Here is a 13672-nt window from a genome sequence, read left to right on the forward strand (position 1 = left end):
GGGGCCGTGGTGGCTACGGGAAGAGACTGGGGTGGACAAAGGCGACAGACGGCCCGTGCGTGAAGGCGTGCAAGAGGCAGCACAGAGTTAAAGCCAAGTTTCCTGTCCAGCTCCTGCCAGTTTGATCCCAGCCTTTCCATGTATCACGTGTATGATCTTAGCTCACACAGTGCCTCGGTGCCTCGGTGTCTTCATCTGGGAAATAATGTAAAGTACGAAACTGTTAACCCAAAATGAAATAAACGAATATTTAAACGAACTGAAGTCGCAGAGAAGATCCTTGGGGGTGGCACAAACAAGGTGGACGGATTTTGCACTGGGATGGGCTGCAGCCAGGTTTCTTAACATCACTGGAGGCCCTGGGCCTGCCCGCCCTCCCGACCAGCCCCAGGAGCAACCTGTCCAGTCCTGGGCCTTAGGGATTCAGCTGATGGAATTATGCAATGAGGCTTGCTTGAGTCATGGAATCGTTTTTATTGTCAGTAAGAAATAGCAACACTTTGGAGATGATCAGCTAGAAAAAAGATGGGTGGGTTGTATTAAAAAATGTAAAGTACAAAACTGTTAACCAAAAATAAAAGAATATTTAAAAGCGTTTCTGGGGGCTTCCCTGGTGGCGCAATGGTTGAGAGTCCGCCTGCCGATGCAGGGGACGCGGGTTCATGCCCCGGTCCGGGAAGATCCCACATGCCACGGAGCGGCTGGGCCCGTGAGCCATGGCCGCTGAGCCTGCGTGTCCGGAGCCTGTGCTCCGCAACGGGAGAGGCCACAACAGTGAGAGGCCCGCGTACTGAAAAAAAAAAAAAGCTTTTCTGTTAAGCTTAGAAAATGATACAAAAATATAGCTCCTTATACCTAAGAAACTGGGCTATGAAAAGGTGTGCCCAGGATGTGGGCAGAGATACTGGGAGAGGCATTCTTGCTGGATCCTCGTGTGGCTAAGAATCCAGGTGGGGCATCGTCACCCAGCACCGGGTCACTGCGCCTGGTGACACTGGGTCTGTCACCACTGACGGTTCTGGGGCCTAGATCAGCCCACTCCCTCTGTCTGAGTGCAGGCAACCGATGGATGGTCTCCCCACTCTTAGAGGCATCAATGTCCCGCTGTGTGTCTCCTCTTCTGGAAACTCCCATCCTTGTCTCCCCAGGTGCAGCCCTGGTCAGCAGCCTCTCACAGGTCGGTGGACATTAAGTTGGAGGTCTGCTTGCCTTCTTCGGCAGGTTTGCCAGCCAGCTGCACGGGAGAAGAGGATAAAGAGACACAACCCAAAATGGGGTCCTCATGAGCACCAAAGCAGGGCTTCCTGTCCCACTCACAAGGGCTGCTGAGCTGACCCCTCCCTTAACCCAGTGAGCCTGAGCTGCCGTGACTTTGACTGATGTGACCAGAAAGGCTGTGCCACGCAGTGGTTAGAACACAGGCTTTGCTGTTTCGTGGACCGTGTGAACTTGGGCAAGTCACTTACCTAACTCTGTGAGCCTGATAAAATCCTCACAGAGGAAGGTCAAATGGGATCGTGTTTGGAAAGGGCTTAGCATGGTGCCTGACTCACTGCACGCTCACGGTGAACTTGCAGTTATTACGGCAGCGGAGTCCTGCTTTAATTGCACCCTGAGGATCAAGGTGGTGAAGGTCAGTGGTACCTTCATCTTGAGCAAAGACTGACAAGTAACGATAGGAGACGGGACTTGAGAAGTCAGGGCTTGGAAACAAAACTTTTAAATAGTAGGATTCTGTAATATAAGTTGAATAGGAAAGTTCTTCCGAAAGAATTAAAAAGCACTTTTAGCTGCCCAGGTGCAGCAAAGGACAGCTATGGTTTCTCAGGCCCCAGGGGCCCTGCACACCCGTCTGGCACATTCCTGCAGCCCAGCTGGGGTCCATCCTGCTCAGGGCAGCCACCTGGGGACCAAGAGGAGAACTGCACTCTGGGCATTTCTGGCCACCGTCCCCACCCTAGGGGGCCCTGTCCATACTTCCCTGAGGGTGACCACACCGTGCACACGCGCATATACACACACGCCCCCATTTTCTCCTCTCTCCGCCTCCCCCTCTTCCCTTCCTCCTCCCCACACCCACCCCCCTTCCTTGCACTGTCTGGGAGCTCACCATCGTCTTGAAGAACTGATTTACTTTCTTCCGCTTGAGCGTCTTCTTGTCGCCTTCTGACAGAGGGAGGAAGGTCTGGCTGAGGCGGGGGGATGAGTTGGCCTCTTCCGTCCCGGGCATGCCGGCCACCGAGAGCGTGAGGGCTGCGGGAGAACCGAGAGCCGCCGTGAGCGGTGGGCGGAGAGAGGGTGACTTCGGGGGGCAGATGGGAGACGCGTGGGGGACAGAGATAGCATCCAGGGAGAACAGGCAGGGGGCCAGGCAGAAGGCGGGAGGCCTGAGTATTGCCGTGCCGGGACTGTCGAGCCTGTCCGTCCACTGCGCTGAGGCCTGCCCAGCCCCGCACACAGCAGCCTGCAACGTGACCCGATCGAGGCCTCGTCCAAGGGCTTCTGGGCTGGAAACACGGGTCCATGGTGGGGGAAGGCCCTGGCCACTGGGGCCCTGACTTCCTCAGGGAACAGGGCCTTTTGCCCAGGTCGGGGAGATCGTGTGGGCTCACTCTTGTCTTCCAACACGGAGAACCCAGAGGTCCCGGAAGGAGAGCATCTCCAACCAAGGTGTCATCTGGTGATTATGGCCCCCAGCTCAGAGTCACACAGACGACTCTGACCCTCGGTTTTGACTTTGGGTACCTGGGGGTAAGAGCACAGACCTCAAGGGCGTTGTGAGGCCTGCTGCGAGGACAAGAGTGAAACGGCCGCACGGGGGTGTCCAGCCTGGGGAGGCTGGGCAGTCGTTAGGGGTACAGTTCCAGGGGCCTCCACTACTTAGTGGCTGGGACAGTCAGGAGACTGACATTCTCAGTGCCTCAGTTTCCTCATCCATACAATGGGGCTGGTCACATGATCTCCTTCATAGCTTTGTGCTGAGGCTTAAATGAAACAACGAAGGAGGAACATTTGTCACCAAGCACAGACTGGCGGACACTAGAGACTTGCCACTCTTGGAGCGCTCTTGGGCAGGCTACATCCCCAGTTAGAGCCCCAGGTCCCCCTCTGTGAATTAGCAAAGGTCACCTGTAAGCTGCAGACCTCCTCACGACAATGAATGAGTGATGGGGGGAATGGAAGTACCTGTGCATCAAACACTCTGCAACTGTAAGATGTGGCAGCAATTTCTGTAAGTTCCGGAAACAGCCTTCCAGGCCCCAGAGGGAAACACAGGCTGAGAGATTTACCCGATCCCTGGGAGGGCCTGGCTAACTGAGAACCCAGGACCACCTGGTGGGACATACCACATTCCCAGTGGATCCTGAGCTCCAGGGTGACAGCAGGCCTCCACTCCAGCCCTGGCAGGGCCACAGAAGTGGGTGGGTGTGGCGAGAGCTCAGAGGACAGGGGGGCTGTGAGCAGAGCCTCTTACCCCCATGGTGCTTAGCTCACTTTGCTATGTAGATATGGTTCCCACCCTCCTCCACCCCCAGACACCTCTATACCCCCCGTGCTGGTGGTGGCAGGGTGCATACCTGGGATGGTGGGCATGGACTGGCTGGCGAAACTCATTTGAGAGAGGATGGATGCCCTGGGGGCGACGGCCACATGCTCCGAAAGGTTGGTATCACTCATGAACTCGTGCTTCCTGGAAAGCTGGATGAATATATCGTGCCCACATGTGCATACAGAGACACACAGACACATAGACACACACCACAGAGGCTTAGCATGAGGCAGTTCTAGGCCCTGAAAAGTCGGCGATAAAGGTTTGCCATGGCTTCTATGGTCCCCGTCCCAAGTTCATTTATTCTGTTTTGTGTCACTCTATGTCAGCGTGCCATGCATGGTTGCACAGGTTGTATACTATACAACTCTGCTGTGGGGGGGGGCGGGGCGGGGGGGCATACATTTAGACTATTGTGTGAATGATGCTCCCTAGAATTGTGAAACACAGTCTTGTTTCTGGCCTTCCCCCCCGCCCCCCCCCCCGGCAAGAATAGCCTCTGAGGCCTACTGGGAAGTTTGTGGGGGATTCTTTCGTTGCTGGAAGGCATCTCAGCTGGGCCTTTGCCCTTTCATCCGGCAGCCCTCCCTTCCCAGGAGAGTAAATCCCTCTCCCCCTTCCAGGCTCCCAGAATGCTTTCAACAAACCTCTCTTTCAGGGGGAAGCTGGGGTTGAACCCAGGGCTGTCTGGTACCAAGTCTCATATTAAATAGTTATTCGTTTATAAGACAGTAACTCTTAAAGACAGGGCAGTGAGAACTTCATCTCTGCATCCCCAGCTGGGCTCCCGGTCCACTGGAAGAGCTTAGCAGAGTCTGAGACGTCAGTGGTTAGAATGGCCCTGGGGTGGGGATAGAGGGCCGAGGTGGAAACACCTGGCCCAGCCCTGGGAGGGCGGCTCTCCTGCTCAGTGGTGGACTGGGCAGCCTCTCCCCAGCCTCAGAGTCCTCTGCGATGGTAGGAAGGACAGAGTGACAGGCTGGGTCATACCCCACTCTGTCACATCCAGGCTGCAGGGGCGCCAGCAAGCACGTCACCTCCCTGCCCCTGAGATGCCACCTCGGGAACCCCACTTCACCGTGAGGGTGAGGCTTGAGCGGCGCACGTCTCGGAGCCCCAGGCAGTGTGCCGGGCGTGCAGTGGAGATCTGCCGAGGGTGTCAGAGAAGATCCAGCCTTGGCCACTCACCCGCTTCAGGTCTGCCGTGGCCTTCTCGTCCGCAAACACCACACTGCTTCTCTTGCTCCTCTTCTTGGACCGCCGCAGCTTGACCTCTGGCAGAGTGCTCCCTGGGAAGATCGGCTCCTCTTGCTCCACTTTCAGAGCCTTGGGAGGTGCTAACTCCTGGTCGAAGCTGAATGGTAAGAGGGACAGCAGCAAAAACTGCAGTTAAGAGCTTCAGTGGAACTGTCTTGCAGGGACCCAGGCTGACTGAGCTGTCACCACGGGGTCGGGGGGTAGATCAGCTCACCTGGCAGAGGTTGGGGAGCCACTGGCTTAATTTGCAAACACTCAAACTACAGGGTAAAATAAAATTGAAGGCGGCGGGCCCTAAGACTGGTGATAGGAAGAGAAAACCGGTTAAAAATATGGATCTGGATTCAAATCTATGCCACTTTTTAGCCGAATGACTTTGGGCAAATCACTCAACCTCTCTGAGGCACGATTTCCTTTTCAGTAAACGGGGATGTGTGCAGCAACCTTGCAGAGTAGACAAGAGATGAGGTCAAGGACCCCTTAGCACATTCTCCCAGAGAGAGTTCTCCATCACAGGCTCTGCTATTACGTTAGCTGAGTCGGGCCGGGTCGCGCAGATGGCTCCAAGAACGTGGAAGGGGAGAGGCTCTTCTTGGCCGAGGAGGGGAACCCCGACAGAGGTACAGGCAGGCACAGGAGGAGGAGCTCTGGGATGGGGAGTTGGTGGGGACGGGAGCCCCGGCAGAGGCAAGAAGATGAGGAGCTCAGGCTGGCTGATGGAGGTGGCTGGACGGGGAGCCTGTGGGCCGTGCGGCGTCCTGCTGGGTCCTCAGGAAGAGCCACCACACCTCTCTGGGCCTCGACTGACCCGCTAACAACGGCAATAAGCCGCACAGGGTAGTTGTGAGGGTTTTGACGAGGCGCCAGGTGGGGAAGGGCTTTCAGACAGAAGGGCACGGAGATGTGGAAGGACGGCCAAGGACAGAAGGGCAAGAAGTGAGGCTTTGCTGAGGGCTAGGCTGCTGCAGGGGTGCGGGGGGCCGCCTGGCGTGGGGACTGACCTCTCGGAGGTGAGTTTGCTGGGCGTGCTGCAGTCAGAGCTCGTGGAAGCCATGGAGATGATGGACATCTGCCTGTAGGAGCGCAGCATGGACCGGGGCCGGCCCACTCGCCTGTCCTCGAATTCGGGCTGCGGGCGGGGAGGAGGGTGTGGTTAGCAGCCAGATCTGCGTGGGGCAGAGCAAAAACTTCCTGGCTGGCTGAGGCTACGCACAGCTGTTTAATAAAGAATTTGTCAGGCCTTTATTCCTGGTTCCTGGGAGGTGATCTCTAAATCCTTGCAATTTCCCCACTGGTAGGAGTGTCTTTTGTTTTTCACGGTGGCCCCTTTACACTGATGGGAAGACTCAGGATGGGGGCTGGCCAGAAAGAGCAACCTTGTGATTACAGGGCTGGGACTCTGGGCCAGATAATATCAGCTCAGCCTCTGGGGAGGAAGGGGGACTGGAGATGGATGTCAACCACGTGGCCAACGATTCATTCGATCATGCCTATGAACTCCAATTAAAACTCCAGACACTTAGGCTGAGGTGAGCTTTCCCGGCTGGTAATCACACATGGATGTGCCAGTAGGAGAGATAGTGACATGTCCTGAGGACACGAAGCTGTGTGTTTGGGACCCTCCCAGACCTCACCCTATGCTTCTCTTCATTTGGCTGGTCCTGATTTGTTTCCTTGCTAATAAAACTGTAATCATAAGTACAGTCATCCTTCAGTATCTACGAGCTCCGAGGATACCAAAATCCAGCGATGCTCAAGTCCCTGGCATAAAATGGCACAGTATTTGCATGTAGCCTGTACATGTCCTCCAGTAGAATTTCAATCCTCTCTAGATTACTTATAATACCTAATGCAGTGTAAACGCTATGTAAATAGTTGTAACTATAATGTAAATGGGAGGTAAACAGTTGCCGGCACAGCAAATTCAAGTTCTGCTTTTCGGAACTTTCTCGATTTTTTTCCCCAAGTATTTCTGATCCTCCGTTGGTTGAATCTGTGAATAGGGAACTCATGGATATTGGAGGGAGGGCCGACTCCTTGGAGGGAGGGCCGACTCCTTGACTTTTGTGAAATTATCAGACCTGAAGGGGTGGTGGGAACCTCCAGAGTTGTAACCAGTTGGTCAGAGGTGCAGGTGGCCTGGGAACCCTGGTGTCTGCAGTGAGGGGAGTCTTGTGGAGGACTTTGCCCTTAACCTATGCAATGTCACCTAACTCTGGGTGGTTGCCATCAGAACTGCATTGGGCTGTCACACAGGGAGTGCTGGAAGAGGCGATCTGTCTCATGGGAAAACTGTTGTGCCAGAAGATGAGACCTGAGTTCGCCTCCATGCTTTCCAGTAACTCACTTCTCGTCTCTGGGCCTCAGTTTTCCCATCTGTAAAATCAGAGGGTGGGGCCAGATGGCCTCTGAAGGACCACACTGCCTTGCCGTTTTATGATGCTACTTTCTGGGGAAGAGGATAAAGAAGAAGTCCCGTGAGCACCAGGCTGATGGCCTCTTGAGGACACGGAGCTTACGAGTGGCCCAAAGCGCTGGCTTTGCAGGCCAACAGAGCCAGGGGCAGTGACCTGCACTCACTTGTCATGTAGCCTCTGGCAAGTCACCTACACCTAGGAACCTCCAGAAGAGACACAGGGGGTTAAAAGGCACGCCCAGGCTTGTTGTGAAGACAAAATGACCTACGTGCTTAGATTAGACTGGCACATAACAGGTGCTTCACCAACATTGCTTTTATTATTAGCACGGTCCCTTGAGTGCTAAGGCCTCAATTTGTAACTGGCGTTTATCTGGGGTGACTTTTGAGGGACCAAGTTTCCAGAAAGGTTCCCTGGATTGGCCCTGGCACTGCTGGCTCTCAGGTCCTTCTCCTCAAGGGCAGGTTCCTTGGCTCCAATCTCATCCTCCTCCCTGCCCCACCCCTCCCGGCCACAGGGACCACCAGTACCATCTCTCTGACACCGTACTCCTTCTCCACCTTCACTTTCAGGCTCTTGAAACATTCCTCCATCCGGTCGTGGAAGGGCCGCAGATTTTCTGACACCCTTTTCTCATGGATCTTAATCCCAGCTCCCAGGAAGGGGATCTGCAGAGAAAGGTGGTAAATGATGAGCCAAAGGTTGGCCACCGGGCCCCATGGAGCTGGTGGAAGCAAGTCTGCCTGCTGAGAATTTGTTGAGGGCTTTAGGGTCTTGGAAACCTTCAAGCGGGGTCACCAACCCTGAGAAATGGGAAAGCTGAATCCTTGGGGTTTGCTCTGAAAACAAGACCTCTAGGAGAAAGACCTCCGGCTGCCCTTGCCCCACAGGAGGGCTGGATGCCCCCCACCCCCATTAGAAGCCATGTGTTAGGGAAAGTCTGCACCTTATAGAATCTACTGAGGGGCAGAGTGTGAGACCAGAGGAGAGGCCTCTCTGTTGCTTTAACTTAAAGCCTTGCCCAAGAAGTTCTTGGCAATGCAAAAGGGAAGGTATGATTGTCAGAGGCTGGGAGATAGGAGAAGGGAAGGGTTGAACAGAAAAGGAGGAGTGGGCACAGCCTGGTCTCACAGCACAGGAGATCCAGTGATACGACCTCATGTGGTTGCTGAAGAAAGATACCCAAACTCCAAATGTGGAGTTAACCAGCCAATAGGGAGTTTCTAAAAAGTGATGTAAAAAGCCTTGGGAAGGTGAGAGGGGAAGAGATCATTGACGGGAGACAGTTAAGCTCTTATATTATCAACAGAGGGCAGGGATGAGGAACCAAACAGGAAAATAGGGGGTTGGTCTGCACACTAATAGACAGTGAGACCTTCACTTTCCAGTCCCCAGATTGCCAGCAGTGCAGGAGCCAGGGGGACCTTCATATGCAATAGCTTGAAGGGTCTGTCCTGGAGAAAGTGAATGGCGCATGTTATACAGACGTCTGTGGATCACTCAGTTACCATATGTAATGCCATCCGGGCGACAATACCTTCTCTCATATGCACAGAAATTCATTCAGCTTTTTTAGTGCCCCACTCTTTACTATGAACAGACTGCCAAGGATCACCAGGCATTGAAGGAAATTCTCCAGTGTGAAAGACAGAGATCAGAAACAACAGACAGGAAGAAAAGCAAAAAGGGAGGGAGGGAGTAAGGGAGAGAGGAAGAAAAGAATGAATGGACTAACGTGGAAGAAACAGAGAATGAAGAGAGCTTAAGAAAACTTTATATTTTTTTAAATAAGCAATATATAGAAAAAGAAAAAATTTTCTATCCATGACACAAGACAAAGATTTTATTTAAAAAAGAAAGGAATGGGACTTCCCTGGTGGCACAGTGGTTAAGAAATCACCTGCCAATGCAGGGGACACGGGTTTGAGCCCTGGTCCAGGAAGATCCTACATGCCACGGAGCACACCACAACTACTGAGCCTGCGCTCTAGAGCCTGTGAGCCACAACTACTGAAGCTCGAGTGCCCAGAGCCCGCGTTCCGCAACAAGAGAAGCCACCGCAATGAGAGAGTAGATCCCGCTCACCACAACTAGAGAAAGTTCGCGCGCAGAAATGAAGACCCAGCACAGCCAAAAATAAATAAATAAATTTATAAATAAAAAGAGAAGGGAATGATAATGGAAATACTACATACGAAAACTAGTGAGATATAAAGTTGCTAATGGAGATAAATGTATAGCTTTAGTTTTACATACTAGAAAAGACAGAAAATCAATTAGCTAAGTATCCATCTCAAGATATTAGTAGAAGAACAGCAAACTAAACCCAAAGAGAACAAAAGGAAGGAAATAATAAAAGTAAGAGTGGACACGAATGAAAAAGAAAACAAACTGACAACACAGAGGATTGACAAATCCAAAGGTTGGTTCTTTGAAAAGACAAAAACATTGATAAACACCTTAAAGGGCTAATAAAAAAAAATAGAAGGTACCAATAACCAATATCAGAATTTAAAAAGGAGTATCGCTATAGGAAGTACAAGCATTATAAAAGATCATAAGAGGATATTATAAAAAAGTTTATGTCAATAAATTTAATATTTAGATAAAATGGACAAATTGCTAGAAAAATACAACTTACCAAAAAGGGGACGAAAGAAATAGGAAATCTGAAAACTATTAAATTAAATACATACTTTAAAATATTCCTGGCCCATATGGCTTCACAGACAAATTCTAGCAAACATTTAAGGGATAAATAAATGCCAACTTTATAGAAACTCTTAAAAATTTTTAAAATAGGGAGTAATTTTCAACCCACTTTTTGAGACCAGGGTAACTTTGTTACAAGAATTGAACAAGGATATTATAAAAAAGGAAAATTATAGGTTAGTATCTCTTTTGAGCATAGACACAAAAATCCTGAAGAGCATATTTTCTAATAGAATCCAGAAATATATAAAAATGATAATACATTACGACCAAGTGGGATTTATGTCATACATGCAAGGTTGGTTTAGTAGTCCAAAATCAACTAATATAATTCACTGAATTAGCATAATAACGAAGAAAAACAATATGAGTATCTCAATAGATGCATAAAAGGCATTTGACAAATTAAAAATCCATTCAGGATAAACCAGCAAACTAGGCATAGAATGGGACATCATCTTTAAAGCATCCCACTCTGTGAAGTACTGACTCTTGCCCTGATGTGGGAGACGCTGGAACAGAAGAAGTAAAACTTTTTATATTAGCAGATGATACGTTTGTCTGTAGAACATCCAAAAGAATGTACAAACAATTTGACTTATTAAGTGAATTTAGTAAGGTCGCTGGATACAAGGTAAACATACCAAAAAAAAATTGTGATGATATTGAGAAATTAAAAAAAATACCATTTATAATAGTTAAACATATCAAATATCTTAAAACAAATCTAATAAAATTTGTGAAAGATCTTTCCAGTGAAAACTACAAAACTTTGCTGAGTGAAATTAAAGAACTAAAGAAAGGGAGAGAGATTCCATATTCATGTACTGGAAGAATCAATTATCATTAAAACAGAAATTCTTCCTAAATTAATCTACGTGCCTAATATATTCCTATTCAAAATCTCAATGTGTTTTGGGGGTGTGTGAAAATTGGCAGGCTGATTTAAAAATTTATATGGAAATACAAAGGACTAGAAGGACCAAGACAAATTTGAAAAAAAAATTGCAGTACTGTCACTATCAGATCTCGAGTTACTATAAAGCTACAGTAATTAGGAACAGTATATGGCATTGGACAAACAGACCAATGGAATAGGGTAGGAAGTCCAGAAATAGACTGGCAACTATATGATCACTTTATGTCAAAGTTGGGAAAAGTAATAGTCTTTTCAACAAAGGGTGCTGGAATAATTAGAAATCTGTATAGATCATACACTTAAGAGTACAGGACAAAACAATAAAACTTCCCAATAAAACACAGGAAATATCGTCATGATCTTGGGATAGCCAGAGATTTCATAAAGTGAAGACAAAAGTAATAATCATTAAAAAAATTGATAAATTGGACCTCTTTAAAATGACAAACTTCCGTTCTTCAAAAATACATCATTAGAAAGTAAACAGATAAGCCACAGACTGAATGAAGATATTTGCAATACATAGATTTGACAAAGGACTCATATCTAGAATAGATATAAACTCCTATGAATTATTAATAAAATGACAATTCAGTTAATAAGTAAAAGATTTGAACAAACGTTTCAAAGAAAGGCTATTCAATTAGCCAATAAACACAGGAAAAGGCGATGAACACCGCTGCTCGCAAGGGAAATGCAAATTAAAATTAAACTCAGATACCACCTCACAACCACCAGAAAGACTAAAATTAAAGACTCACAGTATCATGCGTCAGCGGGAATGTGGAGCAACCCAGATTCACAGAAGTTCTTGGTGGGAGTGTAAATTGGCTCAGCCACTTTGGAAAACTGCCTCTTGGTATCCAGTAAGGCTAAAGATAAACGCGTGACCCAGCACTCCCACTACTAGAGAGAGAGTGAGGACGCTGAGAGTTTATGCCCATCAAAAAACACGAACAAGAATGTTCCTACAACTCTTTCCACACTGTCCAAAACCTGAAAACAACCCACCATCAACAGGAGAATGGATAAATACATCGGTATGTTATTGGTATATTGTATAGTCACACAACGGATACCACTTAGAACAAAAAAAGAAAAACTTCTCTTGCATGTAACAGCCTGGATGAATCACAAAGGCGTTACAGTGAAAAGAAGAAGCCAGGCACACAGTAACACATACTGTGTAATACCACTTTTATGACGTTCAAGAACTGACAAAACTAATCTATAGTGATAGAAGTTTGGCAGTTATCTGTTCAAGCCAGATATTCTAACATAGTATAACCGAGCAATTCCACACCTAGGTATACATCCAACAGAAATTGTGCATGTGTGTGCCAAAAAGACACACACAGAGATGTTCAGAACAGCACGACTTGTAATACCCTCAAACTGAAATCAACTCAAATCTCCATCAGTTGAAAACTAAATAAATATGTTTTGGCACAGTTATACAGTCCAGCTGCATAGACGATTATACATCAATGAAAACGAATCAATGATTGCTATGTACAACAAAATAAATCAATTTTAAAACATAACAGTAAACAAAATAAGTTAGACACAAAAGAATGCACACTGTGTGATTCCATTTATATATAGGTCAAAAACAAGCAAAAGTAAACTACAGTGTTTAGCAATGAGTGCTTGGGTGGTTAAAAAGTATTTTTACAAAGCAAGTTAATGGTTACTGTAAAAGCAGGAGAGGGGTCGACCTTGGGGAGGGCTGGCAATGACTAAAAGAAGGCACAAGAGAGGCTTCTGGGTGCTAGAGGAATTCTGCTTCTTCATCTGGTGGTGGCCACGTAAGTGTACAGTGACAACTCAGTGTGCTGTGTATTTTTGTTATGTGTAGTTTCCTCTATGTAATATCTCGTGAAATGTTTACAAGAAGAATGTACTGTAGACATCGTTCCATGCCAATAAATAGAGAGAAAATTTTTACGAAGAAAAAAATTAAGAAGCGATCACTCTTGAAAACCATGAAATCTTGAACACATAATGTACTTTGCACTTCTAGCTTCTGTTGGGTTGCTAGCGGTGCAAGTACATCTCCCTTTGAAATCTAAGGGTCTCGTGTTCTGAGAAGATACAAAGTGAATCTGGCTTTGGCAAACCAAGATCCAATCTATAATTAAGCTCCAAGAAGGGAGGGAGGGAGCAGGCCCACAATTTTATCCAGCGCTTTATTTCTGTTGCGTGGCACACAGTTGGGACTCAAATATATATAAGTTGCAAGAATGAATGGAATAAAATGGAAGAGCTAATGTGCTGTGTGTAACGTAAAAAAGGTCACCTTCACCCTGCGCAGAGCAGCGTCTTTTGAGTATTCAGGATGCTGGACTCTGAGTGGGAGGAATGTGGCCCAGGGCAATCCCCTTTGCAGGCTCTTAGAAGCTGTAACATCAAATACATGCTTTCAAAGTCTCCTTCCTTTGCTTGTGGTGCCCCTCTATGAACTGCAAGACTTTGGAAGAATTTCCTTAGAAGGCACGGCCTGCTATCGGCTGTGCTCTGAGGCCACAGTCTGGTCCATGCTTTGGGTGTGGTGAATACAGCCCAGAGAGTCCACTACCAGGTGATAAGACATGCGCAGCAGAAAGGCCCAGGACAGTGATATGGATTGAGAATGACCCCCAGCACCCAGACACATTTGTGTGACATGTTAGCCCTCCCTGGGGCACCCCAGAAAGAGCTGAGGAAGGGAACCAACCAAAGCTGAGTCTTCCTGCTTCCCGAGCTGGGGATGGGGAGCGGGGAGTATCATTATTTGAGTATTAAAGGGCACGATGACCTCAGAAGGCTGGGGCTCTT

The 13672-nt window shown here is 48.3% G+C and overlaps 1 protein-coding gene across 2 annotated transcripts in view; it reads right to left on the reverse strand.

Annotated features, from left to right (window-relative positions):
- Window positions 1-454: 454 nt before the first annotated feature.
- Window positions 455-13672, reverse strand: part of DOCK2 (dedicator of cytokinesis 2) — a 409352-nt gene continuing 396134 nt past the window's right edge. Inside the window, exons 47-52 of one of the 2 annotated variants that reach the window (XM_033432052.2) lie at window positions 7755-7892; window positions 5809-5936; window positions 4739-4904; window positions 3579-3699; window positions 2111-2166; window positions 455-1234 (exon numbers count right to left, since the gene is read on the reverse strand). In XM_033432052.2, coding sequence (XP_033287943.1) covers window positions 1172-1234; window positions 2111-2166; window positions 3579-3699; window positions 4739-4904; window positions 5809-5936; window positions 7755-7892 — 672 coding nt within the window. In that variant the 3' untranslated portion in view covers window positions 455-1171. Of the gene's footprint in view, window positions 1235-2110; window positions 2254-3578; window positions 3700-4738; window positions 4905-5808; window positions 5937-7754; window positions 7893-13672 lie in introns of both variants that reach the window. The other variant, XM_033432051.2, reaches the window with a different exon arrangement.

The sequence above is a fragment of the Orcinus orca genome, chromosome 3, assembly GCF_937001465.1.
Source record: "Orcinus orca chromosome 3, mOrcOrc1.1, whole genome shotgun sequence".
Classification (NCBI taxonomy): Eukaryota; Metazoa; Chordata; class Mammalia; order Artiodactyla; family Delphinidae; genus Orcinus; species Orcinus orca.